Here is a 10,592-nt window from a genome sequence, read left to right as displayed (position 1 = left end):
AGTTAATCCTGCATGTGTAAAAATACACTTCGATCTAGATAATTAATACTAAGTATGAATCATATTGTCCAGCATGTCATTGGTCCATCGACGCTTCGTCCGATTCTTCGGCGCATCGTCCTCTCTTGCGGCCTATTGCCCAATCGGCTAGTTGACTCCACAACTCTGATATCCTTGGCACAATATCCACTCTTCTTGGCCCGATACCTGAATCCATGGCCTGAAGCCTTTTGTCGATACGCTGATCGATCTTCTGGCTCAACGTCCAATCTTCTAACATGTTCCACCGGCCCAATATGATTCTTCCTGCTTTAATTGTCTCATCCTAATCGAAGCATCGTGCATCACTAAAAATACAGAACAAATCATAAATACTTATCAATTGGTTTCATCATTAAAATATGAGATTCAACACTAAAATGATACAAAATTGCTAGCTTGCACTTATCAAAAGAGAAGAAAGAACTTGCTACCTTGAACATCACCTAGCTTGCAATCTTGAGAAACCAAAAGTGCAAACTTGTAAAATTTAGTGATTATGTATGTTATAAAGTGATGAAAAATTTACTATGTTGTAAAACTTGCATATCTCAAAAACTTGATAGTTGCACTTCTCCTTTTTATTAATGACAAAGGGGGAGAAGTTATGATGACAATCATACAGAGAATGATGTATTAAAATTTTGATTATGCATGATTGTATAATGACGTATTACAAATATTTATGATGAAATATTGCTTTGACTTGAATTCAATGTTCTATCAATATGGCATATTGATAGGGGGAGTTAAGGTTAACTCCGTCATTAATTAATTATCATCATCAAAAAGGGGAAGATTGTTAAATCTCTGATTTTGATGATGAAACCAATTGATAGTGTTTGTGATCTAATCTATGTTTTGAGTAACGCAAGACTAGCTTCAATCAGGGAGAGACAATTAAAGCAAGAAAAATCATGTTGGGCTGGAGTAGAACATGTTAGAAGATTGGACGTCGAGCCGGAGGATCGATCGACGTATCGATAGAAGGCCTTAGGCCATGGGATCAAGCATCGGGCTAAGAAGAGCGAAAATTATGCCAAGAAAATCGAAGTTGCGGAGGTCAACTGGCCTGATTGGGCAATAGATCGCAAGAGAGAGCGATGCGCTGAAGAATCGGACGAGGCGTCGATGAACCAATGACATGTCGGACAACATTTGATTAGCTTTGTAATAATTGTCTATATCGAAGTAGGTTTTAGGCGTAATTAGGTTAGAATTTGGCCAACTCAATTAGAAGCCAATTAGGCCCAAGTTTAGGTTGTGTTGGGCCAAGTAAAAGGCCCAAACAGTGACCCAACAAGGGGAACCGTCGTGACACAGTCTCCGAGATTGTGTCAGGCGATGGTACCATCAATCTAGGCGATGGTACCATCGGTAAGGGCGATGGTACCGCCTAGTGATAGTGTGTCAGGCGGTGGTACCGTCAGACTAGGTGGTGGTACTGTCCAGTGTCAATGCAAGCAATGGTACCGCCCGTACCCTGAAATCTCGAGGATTTGAATTTTAGCTCCAAGTTTTGAAGTCATTTTGGGTCTATAAATATCCCAACTATTCCTATATGGAGCAGGAAGAAAGGTAAACAAAAACTCTATGTTTCTAAAGTTGAAAACCCTTGTAAAGTGTAGAGTTCCTCCTCCTAAAGTTTAGAAACCATTATAAGGGAGAGTGTGAGGAAAGCTTTGTAAAAATGGTGTGTCAAAAGGAAAAAAGAGTATAAAATGATAGTTGATCTTCGTCTGTTGAAGGAAGATCGTTAAAGAATGTCGGTGGCCTCGACGAAAGAGAAATCGGGAGTGGATGTAGGTCACAACGATCGAACTACTATAAAACTTGGTTTACATTTATATTCTTGTTATTTACCTTCATCTCAAACTGTCTTACTTGCTTTACTTCCACTACGCTTACGAACAAACATTCAATTTTTATCTTCTGAGATCGATTTTTATCGTACGAATATTTTTCAAACCGATGTTTTTATCCACCACACTAATTCATCCCCTCCCCCCTCTTAGTACCGACTCGATCCTAATATTTATCATATTTAAATTATTTTTAATTAAAAATAATAAAAATTAATGATTCATACTCGAACCAAAACCGCTTGAATTGAAATTTGGCCCTGGGAGATTCGGTTCTGATTTCTAATTTTAGAAAATCGAACCGATGATTTAAAAACTAAAGGTAGGACTACTTGAGACTCCTTTAACTTCAGTCTTTATACAAGTCCACTATTCCGCATAAACTCGACTTATCTTTTTGGACATCACCAATAACTGTCACATCACTTAGCAAAATCATGACAGTGAATCAAAATTTAGATTGCTCTTGGTGAAGAGAGGAATGTATTGAATTGACTCAGTAGGGTGAGATATAGGAATGGATATTGCATATATATAATCTTATTAATCTCCTTGCATGAGAAATTTAACTAATTCCCAGCTTTCTTATTCGCGCATCGTAGATCAGGGGATGGGCAGATGCATGCTTGTTTGTGCAGATGAAAGCCAAAATCGCCTTCAAGAATGACGCATAGTTTACAGAATTCCTTCTCTATCTAATCCACTGTTGCCATATGGGCAAGGGAGCATGCAACTACTCAACTAAGTTAAGAGGAGAAGAAACAAGCACGTACAAAATTTTGTTTCTAACGACAATCCATAGCAATTCTGAAACACATTTAGTCCACAAGATTACAGAATATAAGATCACCAGTTCACAAAATCCAGATAGTCCAAAAGTAGAAAAAACAAATCACAGCCTTCTTTTACGCAGAGAATTTGTATGGAGTTAACATAAAATTCACAAAAAGACAAACCTCCAACTAAATTTCCAACAGCCTTACGGAGATGCATACTTCACTGAGCAGAAAGCCTTGTGGAGGAACAGAACCATTCCGCTTGAGAGGGGCACAAACTACAGAGACAACAGTGCTTCAACCTTGGCGATCTGTTCTTCTTCATTCTTTGGAGTAGGGCTTCTATTTGCTTCGTCGAAAAGATCATGCTTCCATTTTTCTGCCTGGAAACCACTCTCTCGGGACATATTTCTCTCACCATATCTTCCTGTGAATCTTTCCCTACCCCTCACGTCCCTGCCACCATGCATCTCCCTTGACTGATAGCCAGCTCTGTTGATTTCATTTCTTTGCAGATATCTGTCTCCTCTCTTATCATATCTATCATCAGCTCGATTGAAACATCTCTCAGGCTTATCACCACGTGAAAAGTTGTTTCCCTTTTCTTCCCTTCTTACAGCACCAAGCATTTGATGATCATGGTGGTTTCTTGATTCTGGTCCGGTGGGAGGGGCAGCCACAGAATCTTTTTCTGTAGCCATTTTTCTTTCACTGAAAGCAGGTCTTTTCCTGGGAGCTGCTGCCTCAACTTCCAACTCATAAAATCCATCATGTCTCCATTCATTGTTGTCACCTGCATGAGCTCTAGACCGGCTGTCGTATTTTCTCTGCATGTCAGATGCCTCTATCTTGTCCACCCTGTCACCAGTCTGCTCCTTTGCATTATTCCTTCCTTCATCTTTATAAAGAAACAAAATATCAAATAAGTCAAAGAAATAAGACATGAAAATTAGAGGACACAGCTGATTGACACACATTAGATGATTAATTACCAGCATCTCTGCGAACATAGCTTCGACCACCATGCCCAGCACCGCCACGTTCGTCGTGCTGCATAGGTAGCCTTAGATTGTTATATAAAATGAGGTACTTGAAGGCATGGATCCGAACAAGAACCCCGCTACATCAGGAGGAAAATAGGTTTTGTATGCAATGAATAACAAAATTAAATTAACAAAACTGAGTTACAAAGGCAAAGTTGCTTCCACAGAACTTCAACAGCATAAAGGCAACATTACTTATCTAATTAGGAAATGAAGACCAACACCCCAAAACCACCAACCCCACCCCACCCCCCCAGAAAAACAAAAAACAAAAACAAAAGTAACACCCCCTCTCTTGTTCTTTTTCCTTCTTCACCTTCCTTTTTCCAACCAAAAGAACTTAATGTTTTTTTTTTGCATTATCTGATGACAAAATTGAGACAATGCTAAATGAAACACAAATAATATAAGAATATAGTTTGTATGCCCATATTGACATAGTTGTTGAATGCATTACTAGCATTTCGCAGGTAGGAACAAGCTAAAGTTGGCCCAACAAGACTAATATAACAACATGATCATATTATTGGGCACCATTGCTTCAGTTATGTCTCTCAAAATTGCATCTTAATGAAGACACATGCATATGCTAAAAGTAAAAAGAGGAACCCGAAAGTCATGGGAGAAGCCACCGCAGAGAAACCATCACCCGTGAATATTTTACCTGGAGAAGTAGGACCAGCTCGTTACAACCTTACCATAATAAACATGCACTTCACTACAAACAAATGCTAAAAATTCAAAAATAAGTTACACTAGCATAAAGAACTAGGCCTGCAACACTGATATCAATACAACATGGTTCCCCTTGGCATCATGATAACACAGTTGCCCTCTTGTTAGAAAATGGTGTACATAATTCACTGCCAGTTAACCTCTCCTAAAGCAAAGTTTTGGTTAATGACTAGGAAAGGGAACAGAGTGGGTGTTTTTAAAACATTAACATAAACAGTACCATTACTAACACAATACATTAAACAGATACACATTGATCCTGGATGCTACAGCAAATCATAATGTCAGAACCATGTGGAACCTGCTTCATAGTTCCTTCCTCAAAATCAAGCCTTGTTGAGGACAGTATCTGGTTAAACTAAAAGCAGCCATGTCTTATTTTATTGTTGCCAACAGAATTTTCTATGTTTTATTCTAACTTCTCACACCACCAATTCTAAGTGAGTCCTAATTGATTCACCTCGTCCCTTTAGATGTATCCATATCATCACAAAAGGTTCCCCTTATTTCATCCTAGATCAGAACTACACTTAATTATTCATGAATGTAAACCTTTATTATTCTGTCTATGATAAAAACCATCAATATCTACTTAAATATATTATTTGAGACACCAGATTAGGGTTAACTATGTGAGCCATACCAGCATCACCTTCCATGTATATGATCACATGCTTTATTATACGGGAGCTATTACATCAAATCTTTAAAAATAAACAATCATCTTCAATCCTACAGTACAAATTTGCACCATATTAGTTGGCAGTCTGTACCTGTTTGATATGCATAAAAAGAGTCCTATGCTACAAAGCCACCACGTCAGCCATTTAATTGTTTTTGCTCTATTGGTACAAAATAAATACCTCTAAGCCATCCCATTACCTTCTAGTGGTGAACTTAGTACTAATTTTCTTTTTAATCCTTTCTTCATCCACAAAGCTATACCTAGAGCCATTTTACTGGTAATAAGTTTCAAAATACAAGTCCAAACATAAAAGGAAGCTCAACATCAGTAATCATTCTTTCCTTGAGATAAAACATTAATTGTACAGACAAGATACTGATGCCAAGGTCCTTGTATGATCAAAGTACATTCAATTGTTCTTCAACTCTATGGTTTCTTAAGGAAGCAGATAGGATATGCTGATTTAGAAGCTAGCTTGAGCAACTGCTACATCCAATGATGCAAATGAACCAAAACTGCTGCATTCTTAATTATTCCTTTTTATCTCAAAATTTTTAATTTTCTTTTCAAAACCCATATCAGTCAACAGTAACATTCAGCAAAGCCTCAAATGGAAAGTGACGTAAATACCCTCAAGTACTTTTTTAGTCAAGGTGGAACAGAGAATTCTATTAGGAACATGTTAAACTGTAGATACGGAAAAAAAAGTGAAAAAAAATAAGATTCAAGAAGAAGCTATGCTTGAAGATGCATCCCCCTTCAAAATAAAGAAGGACCACACCAGATGCAGAAAAAGTTGTCCAGACATAATAATTTCCATATGAAGAGACTTTTAATCACAATATCACGTCAAAGGGGCTGCAATGACAAGGGGCAGAACATATACAACATAAAACAAAGATATTACTGAAATCAAATAACTGCAAACAATTATCTCAGATACAGATGCAAAAAACATGCACAGGCAATCTGGTTCATTAAAAAACAAAGATTAACTTCTTGGAAAACAAATTTCATGTATCAACCAATTTTCAGACCTGAAAGTGGGATCGAGCCCATGGTGCATCCATTTGGTCAGATTGTTTGGTATTATCAGGGTCAACCTTCCTGTGAGAACCATCTTTAAGATTTGCAGACTTCACCTTGGTATCAGTTGCTGAAGAATTCTCAACAGGCAAAGCATCTTGAAACCGCCTACGAGTTTTCCGCTCCTTATTATCATCAACATTCAAATCATGATTACCAGAGAGTTTTCTCTCAGATGCTGATTTTCCATCTCTTTTTGGTCTTTTAGGACTTTAAAAAAAAGAAAGAAAAAGTAGTTAGCTAAATAAACAACCTAAATAAGCAGCTACACCATCTCCTAATGATGAATGCAGAAAGAAATACCCAAAGCTAGCAACGGAAAAAATCTTAGTTACTTTGGCTAAAGTGATACATTTATAGTTTGAACTTTTTTAAAATATATATTCTTGTTGTTAAAGGTTTTCATGCAAATATTCATCAAAAACATCATAGCTAAGAAAATTATATCCACATGCAACTAAAACTGAAGTAAACAACACTATAGAAAAGACAAACATAAGATTTTTCACAGCAATTTAATTGTAATGTGCTAAGGGAAATTAAAGATTCTTAGAAGTCACTAATGACTAACCTAATGTAAAATTTCTTACATTACCTAAGGTAAAACTTTATACATATAAAATGGTGAGCTACAAAGAAAAAGAAGGCTCAACAGCCTGAATAAATCTTAGCATTAAAACATAATAATTTAATATTTAAAAAGGTCAATCACTGCTCTACTAATAATAAATTGGACAGATTCATTCATGAGCAGACATGGATGTAGTAGAGGGAACCATGATAAATGAAAAACTGATTCTTTTATTACAAGATGAAAAACACTTAGGATGACAAATATATCGACATCCTATGTAATACAGACAATAGTCTCACCAACATAGTTTCTTCTAACAAATACACATCATGACAAGGAGTCAAATTCATTGTGGTTATATGGCAACATACAAATGGTTCATCTAGTCAACCATTTCAAATTTTCTTATTGCAGAAATATGCTTGGTATGTATGGACAATTTGTTTCTGTCTAGTAGCATTGATAATGTGGGCACTCAGAAAGCTATGATTGTTTGTAATTGTTATCCAACAGAACAAAAGATATAGTAAATAAATACATGTTCAATAACATCCACATTATCTGTTGGTTTGGTTGTCTTGGACAAGCATACAAGTGACGCTCAATGACCGTAAAATGTACCTGGTAAGCTGACTATATGCTAACTTCTTTAGTGCTAACTGCCTTTACAGTTTAATTAGACAAATGAAAACTTATCTAACATATTATAATATTAGACAAGAAGAAGTTTAGAGAGTTATTTCTAAGACTGCAATTTGAGGGTCGATGGACAAAAATGTCAAGGGTTTTATCCCGTAGTCACAATCAAATCTAACATGCTTTGGTTGCAAGGAAATTATTGGTAAACAAAAAAAAAACAAGGAGCTTTCCCAAGGAAACGAAAAGCTAAAATTTTCATATGTTTTTCTTTTAGGGAACTGAATATAAAAATTAAATACCCATACAATCCTAGAGTTCTCAGTCAACAAATCAAGATTCCGAAAGACATGTACAGTGTTCTATTTCTCATGCTTCTTGCAAAATATCAAAAGAAGGGTCATTCTCTTTATACAATGTTTGTGCCTCTTCTTCTAGGCTTGTCTCCTACAAAAAAATTTCCTAACAGCTAACTTTCGAAAACCCTAACAATGCCTAACTAAAACTACCTTTCTTGCGACTAAACGCAGGTTTTTAGATAGCTATCACCGACTTAACCTAATATCGTAACAAAAACGCGGAAGAAAGAGTCCAAGAACTCAAATTGCAGCGTCAAGATTTCATTTGAGAGGGAGGTGAGGAGGGGACACCACCTGGGTTCCCTTTCCCTTTCCCTTTCTCTTTCCCTCTCCCGTTCCGATCGTGAGTGGTGACTTCTGCCACCGTGATCGCGGCCCTCGCGTCGGGGCATCGAGTCGCCTCCGGTGCCGCCTTCCCTTCGCCTCCGCTCCTCCGGCATCTTGGTCGCAAGAAAGATGGGATCCGAGAGCACCGGTCGTCTAGTTAGGGCTTCGGGCGTACCGTTTATAGTGCCGGCCCGACCCGCTCCCGTCGGACCGTCATTTGGACCCACCCGGGTTCGATTTTCGTGGATCAGGAGCTAAATTTTCACTTTAATAGATTATTAGCACCTGTCACGCACGTGATATCAAATTTAATTTTATTCACATATATAATCATCATATAATAAGATAATTATGTATCTGCGATAACAACCGTGATGGTATTCACAAATTTCATCCAAATTGAAAACCAATTCCAATACATATTAATCTATTCAAATATATCCACATTTCAATTTCAAGAGGCTGATTTAAGAGGACAAAATACATTGAAGTATCCAAAAATCTCAATCGGCTGCCGATTGAGAAGTTACTAAACTCGTACTTTCATCGACTCAATTTAAATATTATTCAAATATATTCAAACTATAATTCAATAATCCACTTTTTATTAATATTATTAAATTAGGAATTGTTAGTGAAAATAAATAGTGCATACACGAAATGAAAGAAGACAATTCACACAAAATATTTCACATTTAAGTGAAATATTGACATATTCAGTATCCAGTCAAAATTATTTATAGATGACTAATATTATTTTTATAAAATAATATTATTATCTTTACGTATATAATCCTAAACTATAATGATATTTAAAATAATATCATCATATTTCATCATATAATTATTTGAATTAGATTCTCGATTATCTAAATCTCATTCATTATAAATATTTTAAATATCATTTAGAATTAAATTTTTAATATTATTTTATAAGTTATTGGACTAATTCACTTTGGTAGTTTCTAGTCAAATAAAACTTAAGGATATAAGTTATAAATAATATTCATCAAATATCTTTTAATCTAATTTATGTAAAATTAATTTAATAATAATCATAATAATTATTAAATATTAATTTGTATTTAAAAAATATATGATAAATATAATCATGATAAAATATAAATCATAACTTTATATGAAAAATAAATATTATCTCGTATTTTTAAACATATACATATGAATAACTAAAAAAATTCAAAATATTAATTAGAATTTAAATATCATAAATAATAAATAGTTATCAATATTTTATATGAGAAAACTATAAAAAAAATTATTATTTATATTTTTTAATTCCATATGATACCTTAAATTAAACCGATCAACCGTATTTAATTGGGTAGGCCTAAAATTGGGCTAAATATTAGCCCAATTAGGTCAATCAAAATTAAAGTTAACAAAGTCACAAATTGATTAAATTTGGTGAAAATGAGATTGATCGAATCTAAATATAATCAAGTAGTGAAAATATAATTAGAACGATCAAAATAACAGGTCAAACTAGTCAATTTTAAAGTTGACAATCCAAGTCAATAATATTTTATTTTTGAAAGGTAAAACTATAATTTTCTAGGATATATATTGAAAATATCTAATTTTTAAAAGGTAGAATTATCAAAATGACATCGATTTGAATTAAAAGAATACATAAGGATAAAATTATAATTTTAATAAGTGAAACCTTAATCCCTTCTCTTGTCGTAGTATGTGTGAGCCATGCAACCATCATGGTGAGTAGTCATCCATCGTTTGCACGTCGCCTACAATCATCGCAATGCATGGTCATCTATTACTTGCTTATTGTCAACTTGAATTCTCTCCACGGTCGATCGACAACTCCCTTTGTGAGACTTATGTGCGTGGCCGATCAGACTTCACCGATAGCTAACACTGTTTGATGATACAATACAGCCATCATTTGCTGATCATCATTCATAGGCAATCCCTCATTAGCATTTTCTTTTCTCATTCATGATTATCACCACTGCACGATCTTATCAACTGTGCATGTCCACGATTAATCGATGACCTTTACAGCAACCGTGATAGGTTATCGGAAGACAATATGTGGACTTCGACTAATCGATAATTAGAAGATTGGGAGGGACTTAAACGAATAGGAAGAGACTTCTAAGAAGGTACTTGAGATGAGAGACCGGGCACTAGATAACTTGCTTCTTCGGAATCGAGACCACGAAAAAGGCTTCTAAGATTAAGGTTTGAATCATCTACCATCGGTTACCAACATATTTCAAGAAGATCAAGAGGCAATTCGGGTCGGTTACAAACTATTCCGTCTACAAGATCTACACGAGATGCTCCTCTTCCGCTAGATGTTAGTATAAAAACATACTCAAAATTCAGGAGAAAAAAATAAAGCTACTAACTTGGACGTTGGAGGGACTCCTTGAAGAAGCTTTCTCGACCTTTGTTTTTGTATAGGAACAATGAGAGAAAGAGCACACAT

At 35.4% G+C, this 10,592-nt stretch overlaps 1 protein-coding gene across 1 annotated transcript; it reads right to left on the bottom strand.

Moving 5' to 3' along the window:
• Nucleotides 1-2,671: 2,671 nt before the first annotated feature.
• On the bottom strand, nt 2,672-8,283 carry LOC135584050 (uncharacterized). Its single transcript, XM_065157127.1, has 4 exons — nt 8,090-8,283; nt 6,178-6,436; nt 3,670-3,727; nt 2,672-3,575 (listed from the first exon to the last, which is right to left on the bottom strand). Exons 1-4 carry the CDS (start codon nt 8,233-8,235, stop codon nt 2,956-2,958), a joined length of 1,083 nt encoding a protein of 360 aa, XP_065013199.1. The 5' UTR covers nt 8,236-8,283; the 3' UTR covers nt 2,672-2,955.
• Nucleotides 8,284-10,592: the final 2,309 nt, after the last annotated feature.

The sequence above is a fragment of the Musa acuminata genome, chromosome BXJ3-6 (assembly GCF_036884655.1).
Source record: "Musa acuminata AAA Group cultivar baxijiao chromosome BXJ3-6, Cavendish_Baxijiao_AAA, whole genome shotgun sequence".
Classification (NCBI taxonomy): Eukaryota; Viridiplantae; Streptophyta; class Magnoliopsida; order Zingiberales; family Musaceae; genus Musa; species Musa acuminata.
The sequence above is the reverse complement of the archived record's forward strand: the minus strand, read 5'-3'. Positions and strand labels throughout refer to the sequence as shown.

What these genes read in the sequence shown, in the direction of transcription:
- LOC135584050 (XM_065157127.1), bottom strand. Translation starts at nt 8,235, where the DNA reads ATGCCGGAGGAGCGGAGGCGAAGGGAAGGCGGCACCGGAGGCGACTCG. An exon ending in GAAAGGGAAAGGGAACCCAG is followed by an intron (nt 6,437 to 8,089) that starts GTGGTGTCCCCT and finishes TTTTTTTTAAAG; the next exon opens with TCCTAAAAGACCAAAAAGAG. An exon ending in GGGCTCGATCCCACTTTCAG is followed by an intron (nt 3,728 to 6,177) that starts GTCTGAAAATTG and finishes CTACCTATGCAG; the next exon opens with CACGACGAACGTGGCGGTGC.